This window comes from Zootoca vivipara, chromosome 6, assembly GCF_963506605.1.
Source record: "Zootoca vivipara chromosome 6, rZooViv1.1, whole genome shotgun sequence".
NCBI lineage: Eukaryota > Metazoa > Chordata > Lepidosauria > Squamata > Lacertidae > Zootoca > Zootoca vivipara.
The window spans coordinates 6,204,704-6,225,600 of record NC_083281.1 but is presented as its reverse complement, the minus strand read 5'-3'; the positions used below and the strand labels follow the sequence as shown (position 1 = coordinate 6,225,600).

At 48.5% G+C, this 20,897-nt stretch overlaps 1 protein-coding gene across 1 annotated transcript in view; it reads right to left on the bottom strand.

Annotated features, from left to right (window-relative positions):
- The window catches only part of FBN3 (fibrillin 3), a 157,704-nt gene that overhangs the window by 86,623 nt on the left and 50,184 nt on the right, over positions 1-20,897 (bottom strand). The window contains exons 7-9 of the mRNA XM_060275350.1: positions 16,606-16,803; positions 15,242-15,367; positions 8,724-8,849 (exon numbers count right to left, since the gene is read on the bottom strand). Of these exons, the coding sequence (XP_060131333.1) occupies positions 8,724-8,849; positions 15,242-15,367; positions 16,606-16,803 (450 nt within the window). The remainder of the gene's footprint in view (positions 1-8,723; positions 8,850-15,241; positions 15,368-16,605; positions 16,804-20,897) is intronic.

Genomic DNA, 20,897 nt, shown 5'->3' with positions numbered 1-20,897 from the left:
GAGGGCACTAGGAGAAGGGGACGACAGAGGACGAGATGGTTGGACAGTGTTCTCGAAGCTACGAACATGAGTTTGACCAAACTGCGGGAGGCAGTGGAAGACAGGAGTGCCTGGCGTGCTATGGTCCATGGGGTCACGAAGAGTCGGACACGACTAAACGACTAAACAACAACACCAACACTTTGAATTGTGCTCAGAAACGTCCTGGGAGCCAATGGAGGTCTTTCAGGACCGGTGTTATACGGTCTCGGCAGCCGCTGCCAGTCCCCAGTCTAGCTGCCACATTCTGGATTAGTTGTATTTCAGAGGTGGTGGAGATGCAAAGCTCTCCAACACTTTCATGAGGCGGTGAGGTCTCACTGTAATTAAGGATTTCAAAGGGTCCTTTTCCAAGTGCCAAAAGTGAGCGGGGTTAAACCTGAGGGTGTGTGTTGTGCCAGATCAACAGATTCACAACCTCATAGGCGTAGACACACACAATAACGCACAGGCACACAATCTTAGGCACACACACACACACGCACAGCCATGGAGATCAGCAGATCAGCAGAGGAGCTATTACGGAGCAATGGATTCAAACTACAAGAAAGAAGATTCCACCTAAACATTAGGAAGAACTTCCTGACAGTAAGAGCTGTTCGACAGTGGAACTTGCTGCCAAGGAGTGTGGTGGAGTCTCCTTCTTTGGAGGTCTTTAAGCAGAGGCTTGACAGGCATATGTCAAGAATGCTTTGATGGAGTTTCCTGCTTGGCAGGGGGTTGGACTGGATGGCCCTTGTGGTCTCTTCCAACTCTATGATTCTAGGATTCCTTCCCTGTCACAGTTTCAGTGTTTCCAAACTCGGGTCTCCAGCTCACTGGGGACTACAATTCCCACCTCATACCAATAACAAACTTGGTTGGTCCCTAAGGTGCTACTGGAAGGAGTTTTTTTATTTTGTTTCGACTACGTCAGACCAACATGGCTACCTCCCTGTCACTGGTCTTGCTAGTTAGGGATGATGGGAGTCCAAAACCAGCTGGAGACCCAAGTTTGGGAACCCCCAAAGAGGCATCCCCTCCCGAGAAACAGGATGCCTCTCAGTACAGGGATGATGGGAATTGTAGTCCAGCAACGCCTGAAAAGCCCCAGGCTTCCACCGTGAGCAACTTTTTTACAGGATTTGAACTCGGGGCTGCCAAAGTCCAGGCCTTCGTGATTAGCCGCTCCATGACATCAGCTCGCCTTTTCTTGTCTAGAGCAGGCACCCCCAAACTGCGGCCCTCCAGATGTTTTGGCCTACAATTCCCATGATCCCTAGCTAACAGGACCAGTGGTAGGGGATGATGGGAATTGTAGTCCAAAACATCTGGAGGGCCGAAGTTTGGGGATGCCTGGTCTAGAGTCTACAGTTTCTCTCTCTCTCTCTCTCTCTCTGTGTGTGTGTGTGTGTTTAAGCACTGGTTGAAATGTCAAGAGAGATCAAATGTCCTGTTGTTTGGTCTCGATGACAGCGGGGAGAAAACGTGACCTGCTGAATTTCTGCATGTCGAGGAGCTGTTAAAGGCAGAGGAGCACGGGCAGCCATGAAAAGTTGGCAATATTACTTGCAGCCCAAAGAGATATTGGCGGATAGGAGTGGGAAGCCAAGATTCGTTGGGAAGAAACAGTTAAATGGACAGGCCCTGATACTCCGGCCATATTCGCCGCCCCCTGTAATGTTCTGTGCTGCGTGCGACAAATCTGCCTTTGCGCAACTGGGTCTGCAGGGGGGAAGAGAGGGAGGGGGGAGGTGCCTCTTGGTCCTCATTAAGTTTGACATCTCCTTTTGATTAAACTCAGATGCTTCCTTCAAATTCCTGAGGCCGCTTGTTGACTCTCCCCTCAAAATTAAGGTCACAAACTTCCATTTCTGCCGGCGGCTCGGTTGATCTGACACGAACCTCGCCGAGAGGCGGCTGGGAAGAACAGGGGGCTCTTTGAGCTTGTACCTCCCTCCCTCCCTCCCTCCCAGCACGCCCCCCCCCTGAACTTATTGCTTTCACTTATTGGCTGAACTTATTGCTTTCACGGCAGGTACACAGAGCAGATTGCTTGCAAAAGTGGGCAGCACAGAGGGGGCAGCAGCCATGGACCAGATTTCTGCTGACCCCCCAAAGCCTTTGGACCTTTTCCCACTATAACCCCCCACCCCCTGAGTGCTTGGTCCGAGGGATGCTACTTAAAAAGGAAGACGGGGAAACGGCAAGGAGGCTTTCTGGGTAGCCAGTGGAATACATTCACAATCAGGGCTTTGCCCAAAGAATTCTGGGAGCTGGAGTTTGTTCAGAGCTCCAAGACCTCTATATTCCCCCCCTCTGAACTACAATTCCCAGAGTTCCTTGTGAAGAGGGATTTGATTGTTAAACTGCTCTGGGAATTGTAGCTCTGTGAGGGGGGGACCATATGTTCCAGGGACAATCCTGGAAAATCCCTAAGGCGCCGCTATTTTCATCGGAGAAATTTTGGGGTGTCTCCATTTTCATTGGAGAAATGTTGGAGAGTATGGGATAGGACGTCCCTGTTTTCATTGGAGAAATGTTGGGATGTCCCTATTTTCAATGGAGAAATGTTGGAGGGGATGGGTGAGGGACTCCCAGGATTATTATTTTTTTTGTAGGAAGCCACAACTGTCTAAAGTGGCATCAGGGTGCTTTAAATAAATGGCGGGAATGTAACGTGTAAACTGCAGGACAATCCTTTGCCCAACCAGTTGGCTACTGAGCCTCTATTTCCCCCTCTTCTTCATAGTAATGGGCTTATAATTCAGGCTGGGGAGGGAGATGGTTGTTCCATTTCTGTGAAACGTACCCCGGGGGTTTCAGTTGCTGGTTTTAGATGGCATGTGTTTTAATTATCATTTTGAATAGCAATAGGTAAAAGGTAAAGAACCCCTGGAATAGTTAAGTCCAAAGGTGAGTTTGGGGTTGCGGCGCTCATCTCGCTCTATAGGCCGAGGGAGCCTGCGTTTGTCCACAGGTCATGTGGCAGCAGGACTAAATCGCTTGTGGGACACTGTGACGGAAATCAGAGCGCATGGAAACGCCATTTACCTTCCTGCCACAGAGGTACCTATTTATCTACTTGCGCTGGTGTGCTTTCGAACTGCTAGGTTGGCAGGAGCTGGGATGGAGCAACGGGAGCTCACCCCGTCGCGGGGATTCGAACTGCCGACCTTCTGATCAGCAAGCCCAAGAGGCTCCGTGATTTAGACCACAGCGCCACCCTACAGGGGTGACCCATTTCACTGCCTCCCACTGACGCTCCGCTGAACCTTGCTTTCTGGTATCGTCCCACCCGCATCCCTTGAATAGCAATTTTAAGAGACCAAAATGACAAACTTTTTATAGTGGAACGGAGGCCTTACTTTGAAATAGCATTATGGCTCAACGAAATCACGGGCAGGATCCGAGACAGCAGCAGCGGAAGAAAAACATTAAAGTGATAATTGCATTAGAGGGATGCTTCGTGACAGATAAAAGATATATAACGCAGTAGAAAAGGTTTAAGCAAGAACATTGTGGAGCTGTGGGTGGGCAGTTAACACATGAAACGATGCAGTTATTTGATTCGGAGATGATTGCGATAATTTTGGAAAACGTAATAATATAACTAGTTTTTATTATTATTCTGCATTGTATAATTGATGTTTTAAATGTAAGCCACCTTGAATCCCAGCTTGAGAGCATGGCAGGCTATAAATATATGAAACAAACAAACGAATGATTTATTCTTGCTTTTGAAGCAAGTTCTCTAGCTGGGAACATTTGGCCCTCAAGATGATGTTTGGAGTATGTCCCCCATCACCCTGAGCCAGGCCCGGCTCTACCATTGGGCAGAACGAGACGGGTGCCTCAGGAGGAATATGCTGGGAGGCAGCTCCTACTTCTAAGCTTCATGACCAGATCCTTCTGCTGGAGAAGACAACTGTGCGTCAGGTCCCATTGGTAGCTAGTAATGAAGCAAGATTCTCCACAATATGTGGATTTAGGTGTGCATGGGTCATTTTGTCCTTTGCCTCAGGCAGCAAAACGTCTTGGACCGGCTGTTGGCCATGCTGACTAGCGTTGATGGGAGGCAACATCTGTTTGGATGGGCTATTTTGTTTGGACAACAGTTTTATTTGCTGCCCTACTGATTCTTCGTTTTATTGGAATGACTTTTTAAAAAATAAAAAGATGTACATCACCCAGAGAACAATTGTTAGTGGGTGGGGGATTTACAGTTATAGGGAGTTATACAAATTTAATTAATGATGATGATGATGATGATAATTTTTACAAACTGTGGGTTGTATCCAATGGAATTCTACTCAGAGTAGACAGATTAATTGCTTTTAGATTCAGGTAGGTAGCCGTGTTGGTCAGACGCAGTCAAAATATATTTTTAAAAATTAAAAATTGTCCAGTAGCACCTTAGAGACCAAGTAAATTTGTTCTTGGTATGAGCTTTCGTGTGCATGCACACTTAAGCTTATACCAAGAACAAACTTAGTTGCTCTCTAAGGTGCTACTGGCAGATTGTGAAGCTGAGGCTCCAATACTTTGGCCACCTCATGAGAAGAGAAGACTCCCTGGAAAAGACCCTGATGTTGGGAAAGATGGAGGGCACAAGGAGAAGGGGATGACAGAGGACAAGATGGTTGGACAGTGTTCTCGAAGCTACGAACATGAGTTTGACCAAACTGCGGGAGGCAGTGGAAGACAGGAGTGCCTGGCGTGCTCTGGTCCATGGGGTCACCAAGAGTCGGACACGACTAAACGACTAAACAACAACAAAGGTGCTACTGGACAATATATATATATATATTGCTCTTAGTCATTTCAACGGGCCTACTTTGCACAGGACCAGTATCGGGTTTGGTTCAACTAAGCTTTACCCGCTGAAATTGATAAACGCAGCTAAAATAGGTCCATTTGTTTCAGTGGGTCTAAAGGTAAAGGTAAAGGGACCCCTGACCATTAGGTCCAGTCGTGACCGACTCTGGGGTTGCACGCTCATCTCGCATTATTGGCCGAGGGAGCCGGCGTATAGCTTCCAGGTCATGTGGCCAGCATGACAAAGCCGCTTCTGGCAAACCAGAGCAGCACATGGAAACGCCGTTTACCTTCCCGCTGTAGCGGTTCCTATTTATCTACTTGCATTTTGACGTGCTTTCGAACTGCTAGGTTGGCAGGAGCTGGGACCAAGCAACGGGAGCTCACCCCGTCACAGGGATTCAAACCGCCGACCTTCTGATCAGCAAGCCCTAGGCTCAGTGGTTTAACCACAGCGCCACCTGGGTCCATTCGTTTCAGTGGGTCTACTCTTGAGAAAAACAGGGCTGGCTACAACCCAATCTGCAATACACACAGAGGAGAAATGACTGCAGCTATTCAAAAAAGGAAAGGAAAGGCAATTGAAGTTAATGGAGTATGCAGAACTGGCTAAAATGACGGGAAGAATCCGAGAACAGTGAGACCAGAAGTTCATCAAGAACTGGACTAAATTTGTAAATTATTTGAAAGACAATTGTAGTCAATCAACCACGTTGGTAGGATTGCAATAAGCTTTGTAAGGAAAGGTATAAAAATCACTGCAGAGAAGAATAAGAAAATATGATGTTTCTGATTTGAAAGCAATGGTTTAAGTAGTGAAAATGCAGAAATTTGAAATGAAAGATAGAAAATCATAAGGAAGGTTTGAAGGAAGTCACGGCCCTAAAAAGCCAAAATGTATAATATAAGAGGAGAGATTGTAATGGAAAGCATTATTGTAAAATTAATAAAAATGATATGGCCAAAAAAAAAAAGAGGAAAGGAAAGGAAAAAAGAAAAACACTCAAAAAGTAAAGATGAAATGCAGTTATTTCCTCCTCCGAGTGTTGGGAAACATGTCTGGCAGGCCGCGAATAACTCCTAGCAGTGCCGGGATGTTTTGAACTATTCATAGCAGGGTTGTGTTTTAAAAATAAATACATAATTGCTGCTCGTCTACGGGGTGGAAGGGAAACCTTGGGAACGTCCAGCGCGCTCCGCCTCCCGAGGAATTTTTGTCCCGTCCAGCGGAACAAAGGAACCTTTCAGAAAGCAGGACGTAATTTGAGGACCCACCGGGACGCAGGCCTCCCCGGCCAGAGAAAATATTGTTCCTCTCAGCGAGTGACAGCACATTTACGGCACATGTTCGCTCTGGGAGGTGCGGTGGGGGGGGGACAGGGGAAAGGAGCCCCAGCACATGACGTAGACGAGAGGAGAACCAGCCAGCATTGCAAGTGGTCCCATTGGGAGAGTCGAGGTATTTAAAAAAAACAAAAAACAAAAACAGGCTCCTTAATTAAATTTGCTCGGTTTTTTCTTGTAGCCTCGAAAGGAAAAAGAAGGAAAAAGAGCAACTCCTTTCTTTCTCTCCCCCCCCCTTCATCTTGTACCCCCAGCAGTGCTGGATTTATCTACAGTGGTGCCTCAACTTACGAATTTAATCTGTAAGTCGAAAAATCCGTTAGTTGAAAAACGCCATTGGAAACGCGATTTCCCGTAGGAATGCATTGAAAACGGAAAAATTCCTAAGTCGAAGCAACCCTATCTAAAAATTTGTAAGTCAAAAAATCCCTATCTAAAACCTCTGTGGGTTTTTCCGGATGTTGAGACATTCGTAAGCGCGTGGCCATTAATCCCATTCGTAAGTCGAAAAATTCGGTTGTCAAGTTGTTCGTAAGTCGAGGGACCACTGTATAAGCTAAACAAGCTATAACTTAGGGCTCCACTCTCTTTGTGGGGGGGATTTAAAGGGGGAAAAAACCCCTGGATATACATTTCCAAAATATAAGATAAAAAAAGAAATAAAATAAAGCCTACATACAGCAACAGTGTTTTGTGTTGTGTAGGCTCCTATGATGTAAGTCATGGGCCCCGCCTGCTAGCCTGCTCCCTAAAATATCACGGGTTTGCTCCTTTCTATATACAGTGGTACCTCTACTTACGAATTTAATGCGTTCCAAACGCACATTTGTAAGTAGAAAAAATTTGTAAGTCGAATCCCATAGGAATGCATTGGGAGAAAAAATTCGTAAGTCGAAGCAACCCTATCTAAAAATTTGTAAGTAGAAAAAAATCCTATCTAAACTGCATCCAAGATGGCGGACGGAGCTCCATTCGTAAGTAGAAACATTCGTAAGTAGAGATATTCGTAAGTAGAGGTACCACTGTATAGGGTGCCTACATTCTGCATGGACTGGTTGCAGGGCAACGTGCGCAAATGGCTTGAGATCCCTAGTAGGTCCGTCAATGAACACCTAGCATATATTCAACACACAAAAACCAGCGGCCATTTGTTGCTGACAAAGGACAGCTGGACATAGAAAGGGCCCCATTACCTTCAGTAGCTTAGGGCCTCGTCAAACCTAAATCCCCCAGCTCTCATAAATGCAGAGAGGAAGGGAGGTGGCTATGAATGCTGGCTCCCACCTCAACTTTGGTTTTTGGGAAATGGTCGCAGCGCCCAAAAGGGTCAGTTCCCAGGTTCAACCCTTGGCATCTCCCAGGAGGATGGGGAAATATCTCTTTCCGATACCCTAGGAAGCCATTGGTCTTGCTCAGTCTAACATACCTTCCAACATTTCTCCGATTAACATAGGGATGTCCTATTCCATAATAAAAATAATTTTACTATTTATACCCCACCCATTTGACTGGGTAGCCTCAGCCATTCTGGGTGGCTTCCAACTTTTTTTATAATAATAATAATAAAACATTAAACATATAAAAACTTCCATATAGAAGCCTGCTTTCAGATGTCTTAATCTCCTTGGCTCGGGTGGGTGGGTGTCGCATAACTCCATACCCCCCCCCAACATTTCTCGGATGAAAATAGGGGCGTCCTAAGGAAAAGCGGGATGTTCTGGGATCAAATCCTAACCTGGAAGAGCCCTAGAAACAGTTCACATTGGGGTTTTTAAAAAATGGATCTCATAGACCCAATTTGACTCAAATGGATTAAGTTTTTGTTGTATCTATTTCAACATTCCCAACATTGGAGAGTCAGTAGCACAGATGTTGTAAAGGTGTTCTTTTAAAAAAGGTAAAGGACCCCTGGACGGTTAAGTCCAGTCCAAGGCGAATATGGGGTTGCGGCGCTCATCTCGCTTTCAGGCTGAGAGAGCCAGCGTTTGTCCACTGACAGCTTTCCGGGTCATGTGGCCAGCAGGACTAAACCGCTTCTGGCGCAACGGGACACTGTGATGGAAACCAGAGCGCAGAAATGGCGTTTACCTTACCACTGCAGGGGACTGGCGTGCTTTTGAACTGCTAGGTTGGCAGGAGCTGGGACCGAGCAACGGGAGCTCACTCCATCACAGGGATTCGAACCGCCAACCTTCTGATCAGCAAGCCCAAGAGGCTCAGTGGTTTAGACCACAGGGCCATCCGCATCCCTTACTGTAAAGGTGTGTTGATCTGTCATGGATTTAATTTCTGACTCATTTATAGTGTGCTGTTGTTGTCGTTGTCCGTCCCGCACCCACCCCGGCGCATGTAGGTCCATCCTGAGAAGGTGCCATTTCCCAGCTCATTCCATGGTTGTCCCTCTTCTACGGCCATTCGTCTCCTGCCAAAAGCTACGTTATTCATCTCCTTCCCAAAGGCCCAGCCACCGCTAGTTTGAAAAGAAACAGCCCAGTCAGTCCACAGAGGCAATGGCAAATTGAGCAATCAATTCTCCATCTTACCCACACAACGGGAGCCATCCGGACTCGTCATGAAGCCCCGAGGACAGGCGCAGACGTAGCTCCCTGCCGTGTTGGTGCACTCACCGCCGTCGCAAACTCCTGAGAGGCTGGTGCATTCGTCCACATCTGGGAAAGAGTAATTGGAAGAACCGTGAGAGTGGACTGGCTTGGTGATGTTGTAGCCTGGATGTTGTAGTCCAGGGGTCAGCAAACGTTTTCAGCAGGAGGCCAGTCCACTGTCCCACAGACCTTGTAGGGGGCCGGACTATACTTTGAAAAAAAAATGAACGAATTCCTATGCCCCATAAATAACCCAGAGATGCATTTTAAATAAAAGCACACATTCTACTCATGTAAAAAGACGCTCATTCCTGGACCATCCGTGGGACGGATTGAGAAGGCGATTTGGCCGGATCCGGGGGGGGGGCGTGCCTTTGTTTGCCTACCCATGCCCTAAACAGCCTCAGCCCAGTATACCTGAAGGAGTGTCTCCACCCCCATCGTCCAGCCCAGACACTGAGGTCCCGCTCCGAGGGCCTTCTGGCGGTTCCCTCCCTGTATAACACCGGTTCTGAAAGTCCTACGTTGGCTCCCAGGACGTTTCTGAGCACAATTCAAAGTGTTGGTGCTGACCTTGAAAGCCCTAAATGGCCTCAGCCCAGTATACCTAAAGGAGCGTCTCCACCCCCATCATTCTGCCCGGACACGGAGGTCCAGCTCCGAGGGCCTTCTGGCGGTTCCCTCCCTGTGAGAAGTGAGGTTACAGGGAACCAGGTAGAGGGCCTTCTTGGTAGTGATGCTCACCCTATGGAACGCCCTCCCATCAGATGTCAAGGAGATAAATAACTATACAACTTTTAGAACACATAAGGGAAGTTTTAGTGTTTGATGCTGTATTGCACTTTTACTGGTTTTTGTTGGGAGCCACCTGATTGGGGCAACCCAGTCAGACGGGTGGCATATAAATAATAAAGTATTATCATTATTATAATACAGTGGAACCTCGGTTACGAACACCTCGGTTTACGAATTTTCGGTTTACGAACGCCGCGGACCCATCTGGAACGGATTAATCCATTTTCCATTACTTTCAACGGGAAAGTTTGCTTCAGTTTATGAACACTTCAGTTTAAGTACTCCGTGGACCGTCTGGAACAGATTAATCCACTTTCCATTGCTTTCAATGGGAAAGTTCGCTTCAGTTTATGAACGCTTCAGTTTATGAACAGACTTCCGGAACCAATTGTGTTCATAAACCGAGGTACCACTGTAAAACATAACTTTAAAATGGAACGACTTATGTTAAATAAAGTAATATTCAATAATCTAATGGGGTATAATAAAAGGGACATGGGTGGCACTGTAGATAAATGGGAGGTGCAAGTAGATAAATAGGTACCGTTGCGGCGGGAAGGTAAACGTTGTTTCCGTGTGCTGCTCTGGTTCGCCAGAAGCGGCTTTGTCATGCTGGCCACATGACCCGGAAGCTGTCTGCGGACAAACGCCAGCTCCCTCGGCCAGTAAAACGAGATGAGCGCCACAACCCCAGAGTTGTCTGCGACTGGATCTAACGGTCAGGGGTACCTTTAGCTTTACCATTAATAAGGTATAATAGCATGTGAGCCCTATGGACCTAAAGGAGCATCTCCACCCCCATCATTCAGCCCGGACACCGAAGCCCAGCTCCGAGGGCCTCCTGGCAGTTCCCTCAATGAAAGACATGAAGCTACATTGAACCAGGCAGAGGGGTGGGATGCAAAACTGGGGCGTCGAGGAGGGTCGGGGGGGGGGGGTTGAGAAATATCCCTGAGGAATGTGGGAAGGTAACGCCAAGCATTAAAAACTTCTGATACAGGGCTGCCTTCAGATGTCTTCTAGAAGTTGTATACACCTCTAGATATGAATGCTGCGGGTTGCGTACAACACGGGTTACGAACGCGCCAAACCCGGAAGTAACGAAATGGGCTACTTCCGGGTTCGGCGATTTGCACATGCGCAGATGCGCTGAATGACATCATGCGCATGTGCAGAAGTGCCGAATCGCGCAGCGAGTATGCACAGATTCAGCGCTTCAGGTTAAGTACTGCTCTGGGTGCGTATGGGGCTCTGGAACGGATCCCGTTCGCATCCAGAGGTACCACTGTAGTTCTTTATCTCCTCGATATCTGATGGGAGGTCGTTTCACAGGGCAGGTGTGAACCTCTGCCTGGTCCCCTTCTCACTCCTTGACATCTGACCGGAGGCCCTCGTGGTCCCTTCCAACTCTGTGATTCTTTGATAGACTCGTTTCAGCTCCTTCTCCTCCAGACGCCCCTCTCGGCCTCCTGGCTCTCGCCCAGGGCTCCACCCACCCACCCTGGCTCTCACCCAGCTCCCAGCGAAACTCACACCTCGCCCACAAATCCCCACGAAGAAGAGGGTTCCTGGAAACCTCTGACATCACCACAAACTCCCTTTTTACAGGCAGGCCCTAAGGTGGATTCTGAGGTTCCCCAGACTGCCCGCAGCTGCTTCCCTTTCAACAATCAGCCGGTCTCTCCAAACCCAGTTCCAAGGCTATACGAAGTTTGGTGGGCTCCCTGACTGGGTGAGTTTGTAGGAAACAGAACAGCCCCTCCCAGACTGCTGAGCCTCTGGCTGTGGCACATATTCCCTTCTGCTGCTGCTTTTTGCCGATTTCATATTTACAGTCGTACCTTGGTAGTCGAAAGCCTTAGTTGTCGAACAAATCGGCCCCGAACATCACAAACCCAGAAGTGAGTGTTCCGGTTTGCGAACGTTTTTTGGATGCCGAACGTCCGATGCAGCTTCCGATTGGCTGCAGGAAGCTCCTGCAGCCAATCGGAAGCCGCACCTTGGTTTTTGAACCATTTCGGGAGTCGAATGGACTCCCGGAACGGATTAAATTCGAGAACCAAGGTATACAACTGTATTCACTTATTAAATTTGTAATGCCGCTCTATAGCCATGGATCTCAGAGTGGTCTGTAACATAAATTGCTGGATATATGAACCCCAGAATCCTGTTTTTGCAATACATTCTAATATATTGCTATGCTGGTTCTCGCTGACACATCCAGGAAGGGGTAGGAATCGCTGCCTCTTTGCATCCAGGGCCGGATTTAGGTTTGATGTGGCCCTCAGCTACTGAAGGTAATGGGGCCCTTTATATGTCCAGCTGTCCTTTGTCAACAACAAATGGTCGCTGTTTTTTTGGGTTGAATATATGCTATATGGTAATTTAAGGACCTGAAATGTATCTAAAGCCATTTGCACATAACAAAATATGTTTTTTTTAATCAGAGTAATTGTTGAACTGAAATACAATTATCTTATATTTTGGAAATGTACATCCAGGTCCCCCCCCAAAAAAAAAAAATTGGGGGGGGGGCCCTAAGCTATTGCTTGTTTAGCTTGTTTAGCTTATACGTAAATCTGGCACTGTTTGTACCCCAATGTTTGGGGAGCTGTGGCGATGTGAAACTTCCCCGTTCTGCAAAGGAGATCTTTGCACCCTCGTCCCCCATGAGCATGACATCTACAGTGCTTGCCAGTTGCGTTTCAAGTCTCCCTTGAAAACCAAAAGTCCACACGGCACTTTTGGGCTCCCGCACAATGGCGGGATTGAAGGCGAGACGTTGACTTTGGAACCCAGATTCGCTTCTTTGGAGCCAAAGCAAGCGTGGAAGGGTCTGGGGTTTCGTTTTGGGGGTGGGTTTTGTTTTGAGCTTTGCAAATCGCAAAGCCGAGCCAAGGAAGGAAGGAAGGAAGGAACAACCTCCGAAAGAGAGCCAGGGAGGAAAACCTGGTGACGCTTGCTTCTTCACAAAAGCCCCAGAGTTGCTAGGATTTCATCCTCCTCCAACTTTGCTTTCAGGGAACTTACATAAATCAGCAGACCCAGAAAAGGGAGCAAGGCCAATTGGGAAGCTACCTGCACAACACAGAATCCCCCTTCAGGATCTTCAAACCTTGCAAAAATTGTAAATCGGGTCCTCCCTAAGAAGAGGGTACGTGTTGCGGTGTGCCCTAGCAACCAAACCCTGTATTGTGGGTGGGAATGTTTGGATGGCCACAACACCCTATGGAGGTCCCTCGATGCTGGGTGCAATTAGACCAATGGGATGCCAGCTAAATGCTATCGAGGGACCTCTATTTAAGCCCATGCATGTGTCCCTGAGCTTCCTCTTTGGGGCCAGTGCATCGGAACACCCGCCCACCTCTCCCTATATTTAGGGGTTGCACGCATGACCTTGCTGTGCCGTCGTGTGTCGCCTGTCGTTGGGACAGGGGCACGGCAGGAATTTTCCCCACTTGGCTGATTGGCTGGTGCCATTTGGGTTTCGCCTTCCGCGTAGCAAATCGTCACAACTTGTAAGTTTGCGGATAGGCTCTGGTTCAGGTGATAGGGGTGGCAGAACGCTCTAGCCACAGGGTGGGCGCCACCACCAAGAAGGCCCTCTGCCTTGTTCCCTGTAGCTGCACTTCTCGCAGGGAGGGAACCGCCAGAAGGCCCTCGGAGCTGGACCTCCGTGTCCGGGCTGAATGATGAGAGTGGAGACGCTCCTTCAGGTCTACTGGGCCGAGGCCCCTTTAGGGCTTTAAAGGTCAGTACCAACACTCTGAATTGTGCTCAGAAATGTCCTGGGAGCCAATGGAGGTCTTTCAGGAAAGGTGTTATATGGTCTCTGCGGCCGCTCCCAGTCACCAGTCTGGCTGACGCATTCTGGATTAGTTGCAGTTTCTGGGTCACCTTCAAAGGTAGCCCCACGTAGAGCGCATGGCAGTAGTCCAAGCGGGAGATAACCAGAGCATGCACCACTCTGGCGAGACAGTCTTAGTGCAGGGAGGGTCTCAGCCTGAGTACCCGATGGAGCTGATAAACAGCTGCCCTGGACACAGAACTAACCTGCGCCTCCATGGACAGCTGTGAGTCCAGAATGACTCCCAGGCTGTGCACCTGGTCCTTCAGGGGCACAGTTACCCCATTCAGGACCAGGGAGGCCTCCACACCCATCCACCCCCTGTCCCCCAGAAACAGCACATTCAACTAATCATGTCTGCTAAAAGGGGGTGCTGGGTTGAGCTCTGGTTCCAGGAATCTTACAACCACCACAACCCCTGCACCCGATATTCGTGCATGCCCCCAGAGGGATAGAGCTAAGCAGATTGCAAAGAGGAATGGCAGGGAACCTTTTCTTTTTTCAGCCAGGCTTTTGGCCTTTAACTTGGAGAATCGTAGAGTTGGGAGGGACCCGGGGGGTCATCTAGTCCAACCCCCCTGCAACGCGGGAATCTTTTGCCCAGTGTGGGTCTCGAACCGCGACCCTGCAGCCAAGAGTCTCCCGCACTCCCAAATGAGCTATGTTGGCAAAGCCAGGTTTTGTCTCTCTCTTTTTTTAAAAAAAAACCCCTGCTCCTATCCCACCCTCTTTTCGCTGACACATTCCAAAGCGTTAAACAAGCCCTCTGGGGAGGGAAAATGCCTTTTCTGGGAGAAATGCCGCAACTGAACCTGATGTGGAAGGCAGTCCAACCAAAGCACATCTGGGAATGTGCGACATCCCCCCCCCCCGCTCTCAACACACCCTGGAAAGCCTTCTCTCATAAAGGGTAGATATGAACTTTTCGGAAGGCTGGAAATAGTCACTCCAGTACAGTGCTACCTTGGTTCTCAAACTCCTTGGTACTCAAACAACTTGGAACCCAAATACTGCAAACCTGGAAGTAAGCGTTCCGGTTTGCGAACATTTTTTGGAAGCCGAACGTGCTCCATTTTGAGTGTTATACAGTGGAACCTCAGTTTATGAACACCTCGGTTTACGAATTTTCGGTTTACGAACGCCGTGGACCCATCTGGAACAGATTAATTCACTTTCCATTACTTTCAATGGGAAAGTTCGCTTCAGTTTATGAACGCTTCAGTTTATGAACAGACTTCCGGAACCAATTACACCTATGCTTCGGGTTAAGTACGCTTCAGGTTGAGTACTCCGCGGACCCGTCTGGAACGGATTAATCCACTTTCCATTACTTACAATGGTAAGGTTCGCTTCAGTTTATGAACGCTTCAGTTTAAGTACTCCGCAGACCGTCTGGAACAGATTAATCCACTTTCCATTACTTTCAATGGGAAAGTTCGCTTCAGTTTATGAACAGACTTCCAGGACCAATTGTGTTCATAAACCGAGGTACCACTGTACTTCCGTTTTGAGTGTTGCGCTTCCGTTTTGAGTGTTACACTGAGGTCTGTCTGTTTTTGCTATCTATTTTGCGTTTTTGTGACTGTGCAGAAACCAGTTCAGCTACTGATTGATCGAGAGAGGCTCACACGAGCCTGCAACCAGCTATCTGCTGTGCGTGAGAAGGGGCATGTAAACTCTGCTAAGTAAAGAACTTGCCAGCGCAGGTTAGGAAGGATATTAATAAGCCATAGCCATATATCCCCTCCTGCCACCCTGAACATTCCCCCATGTTTCTCCTTCAGGAATCTCCGGCCCCTTTTTCTCCCCCGCTCACCTTCGCACTTGTGGCTCGTCTCGCTCTGCTTGTGGCCCACTGGGCACTTGCATTCGTAGGACCCCACCGTGTTGAGGCAGTTTCCTCCTTGGCAAAGCCCGGGGATCGCCTGGCATTCGTCCACATCTGCAGGGAGGAAATGAGGAGACACAAATGAAGACAGCTGGGGACGCTGAAGGAAAAGGTCACCTTCATTTTGGCAGGTCAGCACTCTGCGGCACAGTAAACCCTGGTTTGCACAAACCGTTGTTCGGAACGCTATCTATGCAAGAGCTCCCACCGTCTGAACCAGGGGTCAGCAACCTAAGGCCCATGGGCCACAATTGGCCCACGGTTTTTTTTTAACTGGCCCATGAGCCACCGCCAAACCGAGTGGCCTGCTTGGCGAGTCCCCGCGCTCTGTGCTAAACTGGCACAGTGCGGTGTGGCAACTCGTTTCTGCGGCGCCGGAAACATAGCTGCCAAGTACCCCGTTTTCTCCGGGAAAACCCCAATTTTACTTACCTTTTCCCGGCGGCCATTTTTTTTCTTTCTGATTTGCCCTTCTATGGGCACCAAAAATGGCCGCCGCCGGCTTCAAAAGTCGCATCTACGCATGTCTGGAAGTGCATAGACGCGACTTCCGGTGTTGGCGGTGGCCATTTTGGGTGCCCATAGATGGGCAGAGCGACACTGGAAGTTGCATCGACGCACTTCCTGACATGCGTACAAGCGACTTTCGAAGCCGGCGGTGGCCATTTTTTGTGCCCATAGAAGGGCAAAGCGACACCGGAAGTTACGTCGACGCAACTTCCGGTGCCACACAGCTGCCGGTCCCGGATTCTGCAGTCCGGGATTTAGAAGGTAAGGCCGGAAATCGCGCCTGGACCGATGACGGATATCACGTCTGCACAGGCGCAGGTGCCAGAAATCGTAGTCGCACGTGCTGAATCTGGCCCACGGAGGGATCTCCGCTAGAGTGAACTGGCCCAGGCGAGGAAAACCTTGCCGACCCCTGCTCTGAGCGAAACTGTGCTTTGCAGCCGCTTGTCTGCTTTTGTGTGACATTAAATCAGCACACTCACCCACCCATTTTCTTGTGTTTGGGGGCTCATGGTTTGACTGCTTCAAAGGAGTTTTAGAAGCAACAAGCAAGAAAACCCTCTCTTGGGCTCGAGGGAGAGAAATGTATTTTATTGGACGTCCTTTTCATTCCATCTCCCTTGCCACCTGGTGAAAAGCCGCTCGAAACATCAATGGCTATGAACTGTTTCCAAAAGGGCAGCGTTCAGCAGCTTTGGTGCCACCACTGAAAAGGCCCTGCCAATCATGGCAATGGTTCTGGAGCTTCCAGTAGGGGCGAGGCGAGTCGTGGAGGAACTTACCTTGGCAAGCGCCCGTGCGTATGTTAGGGATGAAGCCCCGGCGGCAGGGGTGGGGCTGGGCGGGGCACATCTCGCAAGGGTGGCCCCATGCCCGCCCGATGGTGGCGCAGCACATGGTCTTGGTGCAAACGATACCACTCAGCTGCCCTTGGCACATCTGGTTGCTGACTTGGCTGAAGCAGGGGCCCGTGCGGTAATCTAGGAGAGGAAGCAAGAGGAACAAGAAAAGGGGCATGCTTATGATTTTGAATCAGAATCTTAAAAAGGAATGGAAGTGTGTTGATGACGACATGGTACAAAGACGCTCCAACAACAACAGTAACCTACTGAGGAGGGTAGGCTGATCTCATAAAGGTAAGACAAACGAAATTGAAGGTCAAATTTCTCATTTTTAATACTTTAGATATTCAATTACAAATGCGATACAGTCATACCTCGGGTTACAGACGCTTCAAGTTGTGCGTTTTCGGGTTGTGCACCGCGCCGAACCCAGAAGTACCGGAATGGGTTACTTCCAGGTTTCGGCACTCGCGCATGCGCAGAAGCGCTAAATCATGCTTTGCGCATGCGCAAAAGCACTGGTCACGACCTGCGCGTGCGGCGCTGCGGGTTGCGAACGCTGCAGGTTGCGAACGCTGCAGGTTGCGAACGCTGCAGGTTGCGAACGTGCCTCCCGCACGGATCCCGTTCGCAACCCAAGCGTCCACTGTATAGTAAAGTTAGAAAGAAGTATTAAGGATGCCATGCGCCGGGGGGAGGGAATTCACAGGGGCACACTGGGAAAAGGAAAGGTGCAACTGTATATGGTTAAATGTGGGCATACAATGCAATGTTAAATGTGGAAAATGCAGGGTGTGTTTTATTTATAGCTTGAATATATAAAGTTAAGTGTTTTACTTATACTACCTGAACATGTTATGTGTATGAATAAATAAATAAATAAATATAAAAGAAGAAGAGAGGAGAGGAGAGGAGAGAAGAAAAGGGGCGTGTTTATTTGGATGCAGGCACAGGACTGTAAAAGAACAGCAAAATACCGTATTTTTCTGTGTATAAGACACCCTCTGTTCTTTCGGACTCAAAATTAAGAAAATGCACTATCCGTGTATAAGACGAACCCTTACTTTAAATTTCAACAATTTAGGGAAAAAAATATAGTCTTATACATAGAAAAATATGGTATTAGAAGCACCTTTTAGCCAGGTGGGTGAACTACAGTCACACCTCGGCTCCCAAACGCCTTGGGAGTCAAACGTTCCGGCTCCTGAACGATCAGAAACCGGAAGTGAGTATTCCGGTTTCCGAACATTCTTTTGAAAGCCGAACATCCGGCGGGGCTTCCGGGGCTTCCGATTGGCTGCAGGAGCTTCCTGCAGCCAATCAGAAGCTGCACTTTGGTTTCCGAACGTTTTGGAAGTTGAACGGACTTCCGGAACGCATTCCGTTCGGCTTCTGAGGTACCACTGTACTATATTTATTTATTTGTTAGATTTAGCAACTGCTCTTCATCATAAGATCTCGGGGCGGTTCACAGGATAAAATACAGGATAGAAACTTGAAAATAAGTAAAACAGAAGAGCAAAACAATAACCCCCCTTCCCATAAACATATTTAAAAGGCTGCAGAATATTAATCAGCCAAAGGTCTGGTTGAAGAGGAATGTTTTCGACTGGCACCTAAAATATATATAATAAATGTGTCAGGTGAATCTTCCTGGGGAGAGCTTTCCACAAATGGGGAGCCACCACAGAAAAAGCCCTGTTCTTGTGTTGCCACCCTCCGGGCCTCTTGAGGAGGAGGCACACGAAGGAGGGCCTCTGAAGATGAACGCAGAGTCCGGAATGGTTCATATGGAAAGAGGCAGTCCTTGAGATATTGCGGTCCTGAGCCATTGAAAGCTTTATAGGTTTGAGCACTTTGAATTGGGTCCATAAACTAATTGGCAGCCAGTGCAGTTGGGCCAGGATCAGTGTAATATGCTCAAACCGCCTTGTCCCAGTGAGCAACCTGGCTGCCAAATTCTGCACCGGCTGAAGTTTCCGAACAGTCTTCAGAGGCAGCCCTACGCATAACGCATTGCAGTAATCTAACCTTGAGGTTACCAGAGCATAGATGACAGTTAGGCCATCCCTCCTGAGCCTCGAGCGACAGCAAAGGATCCAGGAGGACCCCCAAGCTACGAACCTGTATGTGTGTTCTTTTTGCAGTTACAAAATCATGACCACATTGGCCTTGATGGTTCCAAAAACTGAGTTATGTTCCAAGGAGACCCACTCAAATTACTGGACCTAAAGTACATGTTTTCAGTACATGTGAAAAGGATCTAGGAGTCCTGGTAGACCACAAACTTGACATGAGTCAACAGTGTGATGCAGCAGCTAAAAAAGCCAATGCAATTCTGGGCTGCATCAATAGGAGTATAGCATCTAGATCAAGGGAAGTAATAGTACCACTGTATTCTGCTCTGGACAGACCTCACCTGGAGTACTGTGTCCAGTTCTGGGCACCACAGTTCAAGAAGGATACTGACAAGCTGGAACGTGTCCAGAGGAGGGCAACCAAAATGGTCAAAGGCCTGGAAACGATGCCTTATGAGGAACGGCTTAGGGAGCTGGGTATGTTTAGCCTGGAGAAGAGAAGGTTAAGGGGTGATATGATAGCCACGTTCAAATATATTAAAGGATGCCATATAGAGGAGGGTGAAAGGTTGTTTTCTGCTGCTCCAGAGAAGCGGACATGGAGCAATGGATTCAAACTACAAGAAAGAAGATTCCACCTAAACATTAGGAAGAACTTCCTGACAGTAAGAGCTGTTCGGCAGTGGAATTTGCTGCCAAGGAGTGTGGTGGAGTCTCCTTCTTTGGAGGTCTTTAAGCAGAGGCTTGACAGTCATATGTCAAGAATGCTTTGATGGTGTTTCCTGCTTGGCAGGGGGTTGGACTGGATGGCCCTTGTGGTCTCTTCCAACTGTATGATTCTATGGAAGCAGTAGTCCATTGATTTCAGTCAATCTCTTCACAGTACGGCTAACATTGAATATAACCCATCGTCTATCAGCTTCCAACCTGCATTGTCGTAGATGTTGCCTTCCTGCTTCCTACCTGCTTAAATTCCACAGGTAGGCAATTTCAATTTCAGCAGGCAATACAAGCATAAAAGAGAGAGATCTCAAGACCCTCCAAGCGTCCCTATTTTCCAGCGAGAGCCCCGGATTCCCAGAGGCCGTCCCGGTTTCTGATTCAATCTCAGAACGTCCCGCTTTCCCTTAGGACGTCCCTATTTTTGTTGGAGAAACGTTGGAGGGTATGAGCATAGCTGGGATCAGAGCGACTGGCTTTTTCCTTCATAGGCCTCATGCATTTCCACGCAACCCAAACAAGGCCAAATATTTTTCTACTGGGGATTGCCGAGTGATCGGAAACAGATTGCGGGACGCGGCTCTCTCCGCTGTTTTGCAGCCGAGCGATGTCTCTACAGCTCATTAGGGCCAAAACTTCATGTGTAACCGTTTAGCTCATTCCACCAAAAAGAGAGAGAGGGCAAAGCGGAATCTTTTCATAATGTGGAACAGTTGGTCTCCCCCCCTTCCTTCCAAACAGAAAACCTAATTAAAACTAGCAGGGGGTGGGGCCGTAGAATCACCCATCCATCGGGAAATGTCCTGTGCTCAGCGAGAGAGTCTGTGGTTTAGAGTCTGGAGCAATCGAGGCAGATGTTGCAGAAGGATGCTCAGAACCGCCCCTTTGGGCTTTGACACACCCTGATAGCGTGTCTCTCCCACCGCAGGATTAGAATCAGGGTTAAGGAAGGAGTGTCTGAGAGGAAATGGCAGAATTGCTACCAGGAGGGATTAAGCCATCCCTGACATGCCTCTTTCACAGCACCAGCCACTGCTACTGTGTGCGGCGTTCGAGAGACGTAATGAGCCACGGGCTCGGAATAAGGCAGCTTCATAGAATCGTAGAGTTGGAAGGGACCCCCAAATGTCATCTAGTCCAACCCCCACCCCCAGAAAGACCTACATTGGCTCCCAGTACGTTTCCGAGCACAATTCAAAGTGTTGGTGCTTTGAAAGCCCCTAAACCAGGGTGCTTTGAAAGCCCCTAAACCAGGGTGCTTTGAAAGCCCTAAACCAGGGGTCAGCAAACTTTTTCAGCAGAGGGCCGGTCCACTGTCCCTCAGACCTTGTGGCGGGGCTGGACTATATTTTGAAGAAAAGAAAAGAAAAAAGAACGAATTCCTATGCCCCACAAATAACCCAGAAATGCATTTTAAATAAAAGCATACATTCA